Consider the following 13,470-nt stretch of genomic DNA (forward strand, 5'->3'; position numbering starts at 1 on the left):
TTATAAGATGTTTTCCTCATGGGGACCTAAAAATGTCCCCACAAGGATGAGGATTTCGGATATTGCTATCTTTGTGGGGACATTTTGTCCCCATAACGTGATGATTACCAGTCCACACACACACACACACACACACACACACACACACACACACACACACACACACACACACACACACACACACACACACACACACACACACACACACACACACACAAACACGGGTTTGTTGATGGACGCACACTTGTTAATGCTGGTGGAGAGGAATTACAGTTGAAACATCACCTCAAACTGAGTAGCATCACTCATCACCATGCTCAAGGTTCTGATTGAATAACTAGTTCTTCCATTGTTTCATCATCGATTCGGACTCGCGTACTTAGCTTCCGAAATACACGCTGTATGCGGTAGACCAATCCCAACAGACTGGATCATCTGACCAATCAGAGCAGAGTAGGCTCGTGGAAAGGAGGGATTTAGAGAGAGAATCATTGAACATTGTGGGGATGTGCAATGCATATTATAAGAAAATGAAACAAAATTTTGTAGTATACTAAAAGTGAAAAAAAAATATATATATAAATAGTAAACTATAAGTATAATGTTATGTTCACTTAAAGAACTTACAAGTATACTTGCAGTATAAACTACTAAACTAGTAGTTTACTGAGAGTACACTTCAAAGTGTACTTTCATAAACAAAAACAAAAAATACTACTTGTATTAAAATAGTAAACTTCTAGTATACTTATAAGTTCACTTGTAGTATAGATGCAGTGCAAATGAGAAACCTAGTTGTGCACTTCAAGTTTACTACTGTTACATTTATAGTACACTTAAACGTATACTTTTATATACTAAAAGTGGGCTAATTTATTCCCAAGCAGTATTTAAATAGTACACTTACAAGTTTAATACTAGTACAGATTGATAAAGTATACTTACTAAATAAATTAAACTTATAATATAATTACACATTACTTAAGTATACTTCATAAAATTAACTTGAAGTATAGGCCTTCATCTTTTTCATAAGGGTTTCGCCAGACCGCCTTCCGCCTTCAACTTACGGAAAAAGCGTAACTGGCATGACGTATGATGTAAAAAGTAGTGCAAGCATTTTGAACTGCGAGAGGCATTACACTTTCTTCGTAAGTTGAAAACAGCGGATATTTTAATTTATCAAGTTTTAAATATGGATATTTTTCTTACACTTCGTAAAACGTATCACTTCGCTTCAGAATCATGGGGCAATTTTACTTGTAACTATCCCTTTAATCTGTTCATCTAGCGAACACTCAGTATTGATTGTATCAACTCTCAGAAAGTATATTATTGGTGGCCACAGAAAAACTGTGATCGCATCATTAAATTAATGTTGATTTACAAGCAGGAACCAGAATCAATTGCATGAATGTACACAAAAGTTTTAATTAACTAAATCACAAACACATACAGTAACTAATCTTAACAAACATGCACACAAATCACACATACACGGGGGTGGATGAAACCGGAAAAGAACAGGGGAATGAAGCTATAGTATGAAAAGAGTAATTTAACCATCTGAAAGAACCATCAGTTTCTCACTTCAAAGCACCTTTTTTTTTTTTAACAAAGGGGTCTGCAGCTTATACTAAACCTCTGTTTAGTTAGTTAAACGTACGATACTTTCAATCCCTTTAGCTGTTGAATGAGCGTCTGGATGCAGTCTGTTTTAATTTTTCTGGGTTTATGCTTTGAAACAAATTTATTATCAAAAACAGAGATAATCAAATCGAGGCAGACATATTTTACAGACAACCCAGAAAACAAAAGGGGAATCTCCAGCTTACCTGCTTTTAGTAAAATCACTTAAATCCATCTCAAATAATTATAATGTCGATATCAATTTGACTTTGCATTAAACACATTGCAACTAAAAAATAGATATATTCAGTAATATTAATACATATTAAAACAACTGAGATGTTCTCTTATTTGGGATACCATGAATTCATATAATTATCATATATAACAGGGCTGTTAATTTCAACATTTTGATCTCTCAAATATTTTAGCGGTACTATTCCATTTGACACAAACATGTTTCTCATACCAAAAGATGTCAGATACATGTAGTTTGTGAGTTATGAAGGAAAATATGAAAAGGTTACAGCTGCCCTTGGCCTTTCCTAATATGTTCCACCATTTGTTCTTATATTCACATTTAAGACATTTATCATCCACTCTCATCCTAAAGGGCTTCGGGATCGCTGTAGCTCTGGTTTGGTTTTGTGGATGAGAAGTTGGGAGCATAAATGTTCTCCAGACTGAATGAAGAAAAATCCATTTGCAGCGTAATCCCCTGCACAGATAAATACTTCAACACACACACATCTCTCTCCCTTCCCTTTTTCCTCTATCTGAACCTCCCTTTCCTTCTAAAGTAATCTCTATTGAGTGTGTGAAGGTCAAATAGATAGACACCGAGATAGTGCTGGCTAAGAGGCCAGTGAACGGGAGTTTATTAAGGTTGTTTTAACTGCCTGACATCCCAGGCTCTGAGAATAAACTCTGAAAATCTAATGATCTTTATAGATTGAACCGTACATTGCTTCAGTTCAGTAATACAGTCTTAATCTTTGGCTCCGTGAGGCAGAACCCATGTAATACACAATTAAGCTCAGAAAAAAAATCAGTAATACTAAAATGAGTCTTTTCTTTTTCTTTTTTCTTATTCAGCTTCCATTAGCACTGGGTCTGAACCAGCGCGAGACGGTCGTACGGATGGCACAAACCAGCAGTCACATCGCTCCACTAATGACAGTGGTGAGTTTTTGGTTTTGGATGAATGGACTATGCTTTCCATCTTTTACAAATGTAAAATATTACCCAGGAAAAGGATACAATAGTGTGTCCCATGAGGTTTCACATTAGAGGCACAAATCCAATATTTTGTCGTGTGAAACCTATTAGATATGTTGGATGAACAAACGTATCTTCACACCAACTAAACCTTCTCTGGTAGATAAGTAAATACTGTAATCCCCTTTCATTTCCACTGTTAGCAATGTTGTTATAAGTATTTTTTGTATTTATTATAAGAATATTTATTTATTTTAGGAATAATGAATAATTTTGTTATTTGAAAAATAATAATAAAACAAAAAACACACCTATTATTTAGACATCCTATAGTTTGCTAACAGGATTTGCTAAAATTGTAAAGCTCATAAATAAATTATAGAAAATAAAACTAAAACTTTTTATTGGGATTGTTATTGTAATCTAAAATAAGGGTTTTCTATGTGAATGCAATTTATTCCTGTGATGCAAAGCTGGATTTTCAGCATCATTACTCCAGTGTCACTTGATCCTTCAGAAATCATTCTAATATTCTCATGTAACATGTCTTATTATTATCAATGTTGAAAACAGTTGTGCTGTTTCATATTTTTGTGGACACCGTGATACTTTTTTTCCAGGATTCTTTGATTATCTCTTTTTTATGGTACTGTTTATATACTGTAAATCATGTATTATGTTGTTTCCATAGCTATAGAGCACAAGATTCAGGTTATGGAAGTAAATATCCCATTTATTTTCTCAATACAGAATGGTCTACTATTTCTGGTTAGAATTCGAAGTGCAGGTCGATGCACACTCGAGTTGGACAAGGATTTGATTAGAATTAAAGCTGCAAGCAGCGATGAAAGGGCCCACCGCTACCCGGTGGCCTCAGGAAAACAGTGAATAGTGGGCGACATGCATTTAAGCATGTGAAATTTGGAGAATTTGCTATGGAAATAGCAAAGTCATTTTGATGTGCCACACTTCCTGCTGCCAGCAGGTTGTGCTTTGACTATAACTGAATATTGGCATGTAGACGTGTTTCAGGTCAGGACTATTATCAAACGTGAAGTTTGGGGCAGATCGGACATTGTATGCCTGAGTTACAACAACTTCCTGTTTTGTGGCGTTAATCGCATACATTAGCACTTAGCCAAGTGCTGCATGATTTAACATGTTTCTAGCATGTTTGGCACTTGATGGCATATTTGAATATATTTCTGGGAGTGCATTACAGTGTAAAGCATGCCATTTCCTGCTGCCAGAAGGTGGCGCTACATTAGCACTTACCCAAGTGTTGCATCATTTAATGTGTTTCTAGCAAGTTTGGTACTTCATGGAGTTTCAAGGAGTTAATTACAGTGTAGTCTCACATAGCCAGACCTTCAGACTCAGCTTTCGTTGGTCAAGGACCACCCAAGAGGACGTTTGACTGACATGTAACGCAACCACAATCACAGTTCGTTTTGTTCCGCGTCATGTTTAGGGGCATGATCATGTAAAGTCGATGTCCCTGCAATAACAGACCGGCGTGCATCTATAAATTATACATTCAAGAAAATTGTGCAAGTTTACTGCAACAATGGAGCCGCAAACTTCACATACTTCTGAAAATACAGCATTTAGTTGATCCTGGTAAGCGCTCATTGTCACAGTTGTAAAAACAACAGCGTTCTTCTCCCACGAGGGAGTTTGGAGTCGCAGCATTTGTTTCCAAGCGGACTGTTAAAGAACGCAACACACACCTCTCGCGGGCATCCTGTAGAATTCAACCAATCAGATGACAACTTTGAAACTTCTTAAGTGTTTCCAGATAAGTGTGCCATATGCATAAGATATTCAGCCAACGGTCCGTGGGCGTGACGTCTGAGAGTAATCACAGTGTTAAGCATGGCATTTCCTGTTGCCAGCAGGGGGCGCTATGAGTAACTGAATATTGGCATGTATGGTGTCTTCAGGCCAGGACTCTAATAAAACGTGAAGTTTGGGGCAGATCGGACATTGTATGCCTGAGTTACAACAACTTCCTCTTTAATGGCGAAACATCCAACTTTGTAAGGCCGCCACGGACACGCCCTTCAGGGAAATTTAACATCGCAAAGGCTTTTAGATTAGATTGACATAATATGATGTTGATCTGATTAAATCTCTAGGAGGAAAAGACAACGTCAAACACGGATAAAAAGTGTTAAACTACAAACATGATGCATGTGCGAGTCCAACGGTTAAGTAGAGAGGTTTAGATAAAGGGGTTTGAGTGAATAATTATCAGTATCTAACTTGACATATTTAATATTATCCACATTATATTTAATCTGCAACAGCATTGTGAACTTTTGCAATGATACATTTGGCCATTAACTTTTAAATGCATCATTATATTTAAATTGCAAACACATGAGGAGAGTCTCCGCATGAAAGACCTACAACTGGCAGATCAACGTGCTATTAAATTTTTCTCCAATACGGTAGGGTTAAATTAAATTGAATGTGGAGGATTTTAACTGTGACAAGATGATTGACAGGGCAGTTTAAACGGTGACAGGATGCACGTAACTAAGTGGCAGAGCTGTCCGTTAAAGATGACGAAGTGGTATGTCCCAAAGCTTGCATACTCTTCTGTTACACACTCAAAAGTATCTACTTTTTCTTCTCAAAAAGAGTACATACTTTTAGGGTGTAGTTTAAGTAGGCGAATTGAGACGCAGCATAAATAATTTTTAATATTTCGAAAGAAAATAATTCCTAAGAGAAATCCACTAATTGTGGTTACCATGGTCACAGGAATTGTGCATGAAGAGCTCGGCAAACTGTAGTAAGCTGTGCACTCCCATAATCCATTGTGAATGACGTAATGGAGTAGCGCAACCTCCAGTGGGTTCAGATGATTTCCAGTGAGCACACCAGTTTTCCTGAAGAGAAACCAGTTTTTTCATCTCTTGGCATCCACAAGAGAGCAACGCGCATGAAGCGACAGACTGCTACAACATTTGGAGCATCTTACAATCTTCAAGTCAAGTCACCTTCATTTATATAGAGCTTTTTACAACACAGACATGGTGGTGAAAAAAATTATGAGTGAAGGAAAAAAATATAAGATGGAGGACAAATTATTTGTCAATGCTTTTGCATTCACTTGCAAAGAGCTCAAAAGGTTTTGCGAGTGAACACAGTTTCTCTGGGGAACACAAAACATTTGCGAGAGAACGCAAAAGCATTGACTTATTATTTTTCCTCCCATCTCATATTTTTTCCATCACCATGTCCCTTTAGGGGCTCCGTATCAACATTTAGGGTTCCAACATTATCTCACGACCAATTCGTACGTATTTTGTTCAAGATGGCTAATTCGTACGAATTTGTACAATTTGTCTATACTGCAGTGATGGATCGGTTTTAGGGGCGGGGTTAGGGGTTGGTAATTCGTATGAAATCATACGAATTGACCAACTCATCAAATATGTACGATTTAGCAAAATTCGTACAAATCCGTACAAATTAGCCACCTCGTAAAATACATACAAATTACCGTGAGATCGGGTTGAGGGTTCTTATAAACAGAACTTTCAGAATCTTAAATCAGATTGGATTCATTCCGATTGACGAACATTTATACGTGTGAACTTGAGAGATCCTGGAAGCATGACTGTGCAGAATGCATCATGATTTATTTTATAAACATATAATTCATATATCAAGTAACTATTGAGCTTTGCTCTGGAACATTGTGAACACAGACAATCAAATATGAGGACCAGAACTAAATGCATTTTATAATCAATGTCAAGGGTTTGGTATTGTACCCTCTGTTTCGGATTCAGTTGCGTCATTTGCAATGCTTCATGGAAAAAAAGAAAGAACTGAAGTAGTCTTTTATGGTGCCCTACTTTACTTTCTTTTCTGCAAATCAATGTGACTGCCATTTGCATATAACATTGCAAATTATGTAATTAAAACTCAGTATACTCTCAAACAACTTTTAAGTGTATCATATATTTTTGCGTATTATTATAACACATCATACTAAATACCTTTTAATAGTTATATATTGTGCTTTTCATCTGGGAGCTGGTTGGTTTGGTTCAAGGCTTTGGAGCTCTGTAGTGAATATGTTCTGAATGTAGAGAAAATGAATGGGAAAATACTTCAAAAACCGAGGGCACTGAAAAAGTGGGCCATCACTGTTGTTCTCTATTACCCATGCTTCTGTGCAGTCCATTACACTGTTTGCATGCAAGTAGCTATATAAATAAAATCTGCTGGAAGTTTGCTGGAAAGTAATATACCGTCTCATTTGGTATTAACACAACAGCTGTCACCTCCGTTCTGAGTGAACAGGCTTTATGTCTGTTATGCTCGTTAAGTGAGACTGAAACACAGTTTACGCTTTTTGTTTCTATTATGCCGGTGCTGTCTTGATCACGCACCAAAAACCATTTCACCTTTTCATGGTTTGGCATTAGCGGGCTTAGCCGCCAGGCCAACAGATGCAAAACACAGATGGACTTGTATTACACAGACATGCCGTGAACTAGACAGGCATGACATTAATTAATGACATTACACCGTAATGTTCAGTTATGGGATGGACAAAGGTTTGCCAGAATTGTGTATGCAGTATGTTTTCTGGCATCTTCCTGTCAAGACAAAAACGGTTGCAAAGAAACTATGGTTCACAGGTCTGTTCTGCTTATGGGTCACAGATAGTGTAATGCAAATGCTTCATACAGTCTGTCTTTCTGTCTGTCTAATGTCTTTATGATATCTATTTTAAACAAATGCTGTTGTTTTGAACTTTCTAATGATCAAATAATTCTGAAAAAAACATATCACAGTCTCCACAAAAATATGCAGCAACACAACTGTTTTAAGCATTGATAATAACAAGAAATGTTTCTTGAGCAGCAAATCAACATATTAGAATGATTTCTAAAGAATCATGTGACACTGAAGACTGGAGTAATGATGCTGGAATTAATTACATTTTTAATTTTATAATTTAAAATTGTAATACTGCTTAACAGTATTACTGTTTTTACTGTATTTTTTGTTCAAACAAATGCAGTCTTGGTCAACATAAGTCATTTCTGAATGTGTATTCTTTGAATGTGTATACTTGATTTTCCTGTGATATGTTTTTTTTTTTTTTTTTACACACAGATATCTAATTTTGGGCCTTCAGCGCTCCTAAGTGCAGTAAATACTTTGGACTTCAGGTCCGATCCATTTGGAAGTCTCAGTCAGCTGATGTGTGGAACACATGTTAACACCACATCCAATAACACCAGCAGAGCTGCTGTGAGGACAGTGTCAACAGAATCGGACCAACAGAACACACGGGCCGCAACAGCCGACACCACCAATACAGCCAGCACTAACACCAGTAAGAGATGATTCTTGCATCTAATAGGAGTATGAATTTACCAGTAATATCATCGTGTGACATATTCCTTTTTCAAATGGCATTTTCAGAGGAAAATAATGGGACTTGATATTTCTCAAGTGGGCTATGATGATATTATTATTTAATCCCTTGAAATGTAAAAATGTAATACTTTATTGTATTTAATGTGAATGTTGTTACAATTTACAGCGTTCCAAGTGGAGCATTTCATTATGACAATCCATTAGAGTAGTCAAAAACAGGCGAATGGTCAAATACACACAGCAAAAAAAATCCAAGGAGTCTGGCAGAGATGACTATAATATGGTAAATGTGGCACCCTAATTATGAACAAACAAAAACAAAAAAACAGCACATTTCTGGAAATTACCACCACAAAATCATTTTGACAAAGACAAAGTCATTTTGATCTCAAAAATCACTTTATATATATAATCCTGGTGGGATTGAGCTATGGGGAAGTGCAAGTTTATTGATACTTTGTTTTATTTGAATAAATTAATTTGCTTTGCAAGTAATTTGGTGATTCTGCATGTCCTATGTACGTTTTTTTACTGCGTGATATAGGCTAGGTCTTACATTTTATTCATAATGGTCTTAAAAAGGTCTAAATTTGACTTGGTGAAACCTGCAGAAACCCTGAAATAGCAACTGTTCATCACGATTTCAAAATAAAAGTTTAGACCTTCGCTCTGATGTCCACAATGTTCTTCATGATATGATAGTGGCTGTGGCATTTCTATCGTAAAGAAGTGAACAAATATTAAAGATTAAGTAAACATTTGAACTAAATGTTGTTTGGCCAAAATTAGGATTTGATCTGTTGTAAAGTGGGACAACAACAATCACCAGGCCGTTGGCGCCCTCTGTAGGCATGTGTTATAATGCATAATGTACACAAGATGATTTTAACAGTGTTGTTCTATTAAACCACACGATTACTTGATACTTTACTTGAACCAAATATTATTTCTTCATTGTTATTGTATAGGTATTTTAAGTCATTTAATGACTTAGGTCTTTGCTTAGGTCTGTTTTTATTACCACAAAAAAAATCGGATTAATCGGCAAAATAATCGACTGATTACTCGATTACCAAAATAACTATGTAATCTAACTAACTAATTTCTAATTGAACTAATTTAATTGAATATAATTTTACACTATAAACCTTTTGTTTTTAAAAGTATGCTAAAGTCTTTACTTTAAAAATTTAAGTCGTTATTTGGTGATAATTTTCCACTCCATTGAGCTGTTAATCATTCCCGCCAGATCTAAGTTCAACTTGAGAACCGGATCAACTGGATCCGCAGTACTTTCTGACTCAGCACAAGGCGAGAGTCGCATCAGCGGAGGTTGTTGATGTTTCTGCCGTGATGCGGTTTGTTTGTTTACAATGCCTCGGCTCTCGCAGTGCTTGTGTGTTTGTACAGAGCGCTTCTGTGCGGCTGAATATCAGGAGAACTGAGTTAATTAGTGACTCTGTTGGGCTGTTCTGTTAATTACTTTCTCTTTGAAACTCCAGTAAATAGGATTGGCTGTTTCTCCCCGAGTGCTGCCTCAGCCTGCTGTGGCTTTCTGTTGTTCTGACACCACAAATCACAAAAAACCGTGTTGCATTGTGCTCTATTCTGTTTTGATGGCTTTTCGGCCCTGTTCGCATGCTAATGGGATCGTGCTTTCTCACTGAATATGGTGTGCCGGGATTATACACGAGCGTCGGTGGAAATCCAGACAGTGAATGTGTCAGTCGACGAGGCGCGTTGATGTCTCTCTAGTGGGAGTTCAAACAGATGCATTATGAAATACAGATTGTGCGTTTGTGCATCTGCTGTACATAATGGGGAATTTAACTCCGTTATGAGATTCGGTTACACAGTTGATCTTTCAGTAAATCTGCAGAACGTTCCTCTGGCGTGTCATTGGATGCTCTTACACTAAGAAAAAAGTACCAGTAAGTGCCATGGAAGTCATATGTCAGGAATCAAAGTGATTGCATCTCAGATGCTGTTTAATTCTCAAATGCACTTATTTCAGTCAAGCAGTGATTATCTTTTTGGGACTGTGAAATATTTGTCTTATGCACTCAGTGATTTAATTAAATTTCAAATGGCGTGTAGCTTAGAGCAGGGGTTTTCAAATTGGGGTCCGGGGACCCCCAGGGGTCCTCCAGAAGGTTCTATGGGGTCTCCAGAAAATTTCAGAGAATAAAAAAAACAAAGCAAAAATGGATAAAGTCTACTGAACTTTCTAAGTGTTTAATTCTTCTTCAGGTTTATACATCCAACATATAGTATAGCCAAGTTAAGTTTGGAAACATATTGAGTTTCCAAACGTAACCATTCATGCGGCTGAATGGATTCGGAAATGGTAAAACTCAACTGTTTAACTCTAGGGAAGTTAAACTGCTCTTTCTAAGATGTTTTTACACAGCAGATGTTTTCCAGGTCTCAGATCTTTAGCAGACATTTTACGGACATGCTTGTGCTATCTGGGTAATATCTCTAAACCAGGGGTTTTCAAACTTTAAAATGGCAAAGACCCCCAAATATGATGAACCTTTCATGAGGGACCCCCTTCCTAAAATCCATCTATTTTTATGTAGAAAAATAGATGGATTTTAGGAAGGGGGTCCCTCATAAAAGGTTCATCATATTTGGGGGTCCTTGACATTTTTGCCAAACATCTGCTGTGTAAAAAGCAAAGTTCCTTGATTATTACGCAGAAATGAGAGTATAGTTCCTAGCCATATCGGCCTAGAAAATCACACAATGTAACTAAGAGTCAAGTTTTAAATAGGAAAAATATTGAAACTCTTTGGTCATTTTTGGAGCGAGATGCTAACGGTCTCATCAGATTCAATGATCTATGCTAAGCAATGCTAAAAGTGCTACCTCCAGACCCGGAGACCGGCTGAATGGATTCAAAAACGGTAAAATTCTGTTTAACTCTAGGGGAGTTGGAAAATTTGCCTATTTTCGAAAATAGTGGAGTGTTCCTTTAAGGGATTTTACATTAATCTTTAAAATGGTGAAAAAGGATATTATACAGATATCTTTGATATAAAAAATATTTTATGAAAGATTCGTAAATATTTTAAAGTCCCTGTAAAGGCAATTCTGAGATTTTTTTCTAAACACATTATAAATGTTAGAAATGTATTGCTGAAACAAATTACAAAGACTGTGAACTATGTAGTACTGAATTCAAAAGTTAGACCGTTAAACAGTTTTTCACCGTTGCTGTGTTCAGGATTTTCTAGACAATAGACGCTCGTGATCAGTGAGTGTTGTCTTGTGTGCGACGGCAGCTTTCCCGCGAGTGGGCGTGGTTTCGGCGCCGACAGCGGACACACCCCCAGCGTTTGAGAGCAGAGAATGCTGCTCATTTTTTCAAGTTTTTGATAAGCTATTTTATGTACTTGTCGGATTTTTTAATGATTCAAATTTGGCTGGGTGGTTAATAACACATTTATCTGTGGTGTGAGAAACTCAGAACACATGTTTAGTTTTGACTTTACAGGGACTTTAAGTTGTTTTTTTATTTGTAAAAATGTAATAATGCTACGTTTAAATGTTACCAATACGTCCATATTCTACATTTCAGCACTTCTCCAAACATACAAAAACTTACGTAACCTACGTATTAATAATGAGACCAGGCTGGAAATAGAGCTGCAAATAAAGTATAAACATGCGATGAAAAACTTAAATAAGTTAAAGTATTAAACTTGCTAAAACTAATTTTGAAATATTAAATTAAAGCTAAAAAAGGCACAAAAGCATAAAGTTATTAAGTCTTAAATTAAAATGAAAACTGTAACTGTTAAAATAGAAGTTCAAATAATATGATTAAATAAAATAGTAAATAATAGTAAATTTCGAATAATGCTGTGTGCTTGATATTCTATAGGACTTTGTGTCTGCTGGGAGATTTTGTTATTTTGTTTGTGCTGATGCTCAGGCTAATGTAACCATATAGTTTTGAGGAGAACTGATTTCATTATAGTCAGTAGCCCAGGGATTGAGTCTGTGTTCACATCACTCACAATGGTTTGGGAATGTCATGATGTAGCTGTGCAAGAGAGTGAAGGTGGTGATTTGTCATCCTGTGATGCATTTCATTTGTTTTGCATTTATTTCAAGAGGTTTTGGCCCACTGAGATCAAGGCTTTTCTGTGATCGAGTTCAGCAATGTGCAATGAACAGACAAAAGAAAAGCATTGGAAAAGATAAAAGTGTAGCACTCAACAAATAAAATAAAATACAAAACAAGCAAATTGGTTGTTTTATTCACATTGACCTAGTGTGATATTTATAAAGCCACTTAGAGATACTTAAATTTTACCCTCAAGATTCTCAGAATTCAAAAATTGACTTTCTGCTCTTATTTACAGTTAAGAATAGGTTTCATGCATAAATATTACACATGAATAAAATGCATAAATAAAAGTAAGACTTAGCCTCAGCTTCTAAATTATATAAAAATGCCAGCTTAACCTATAGTGCGCAGTTGCAATATGGCTGAGATGGGTTGTGCAAGCTAATCGATAATTACATTTGTTGTTGACTATTGTCATTAGCATTGTTGGGGAAAGTTACTTTTAAAAGTAATGCACTACAGTATTGAGTTATTCCTTAAAAAACGCACTAATTGTACGTTGGAAGCATGACAGTGAGAAATACAATATAAAGGACATGAAAACATAAGTGATAACAAAACTCAAAGGGTGGCTTCCGGCACCCTAACAGAACACCCACCCAAAACTAAAATGAAAAGTCCAGGAGCTGATACAGGGGGAGGGATGGAGGGCCAGGCCCGAAAGGGAGGAGGGCCTGGATCATGGGGCAATGGCGGACCTGGGCCGTGGAGCAATGGCGGGCCTTCGCATCCGCTGGAGCTTGGTACATATAGCCCTCCAAAAAAAAATCTTGAGGGGAAACTTGAGTGGTAGTGATGTGAGGGGGCTCTGGCGTGGTGGCCATGATGTGACTTGGCTCTGATGTGATGGCCATGATGGCTAGAGACACGCGTGTCAATCCAAGACGCCCATGACGGCCATGACGTGAAGAGGCCCAGGCTTGGTGGTCATTGGTATGGGGGCCACGACATTGGCTGAGCAACCCTGACGTTACTTGAATCTGGTGTGTTGTCCATGACTTGGAGAGGCTCTGATGATACGGCCATGATGTGTAGAGGCTCACAAAATTCCACCTCATAATCCTCAATAGCCG

The 13,470-nt window shown here is 37.0% G+C and overlaps 1 protein-coding gene across 1 annotated transcript in view; it reads left to right on the forward strand.

Annotated features, from left to right (window-relative positions):
- Window positions 1-13,470, forward strand: part of LOC307122629 (retinal-specific phospholipid-transporting ATPase ABCA4-like) — a 101,570-nt gene that overhangs the window by 66,432 nt on the left and 21,668 nt on the right. Inside the window, exons 8-9 of the mRNA XM_079810741.1 lie at window positions 2,725-2,811; window positions 7,993-8,215. Coding sequence (XP_079666867.1) covers window positions 2,725-2,811; window positions 7,993-8,215 — 310 coding nt within the window. The remainder of the gene's footprint in view (window positions 1-2,724; window positions 2,812-7,992; window positions 8,216-13,470) is intronic.

Source organism: Gobio gobio (genome assembly GCF_949357685.1).
Source record: "Gobio gobio genome assembly, chromosome: 2".
In the NCBI taxonomy this organism is placed as follows: Eukaryota; Metazoa; Chordata; class Actinopteri; order Cypriniformes; family Gobionidae; genus Gobio; species Gobio gobio.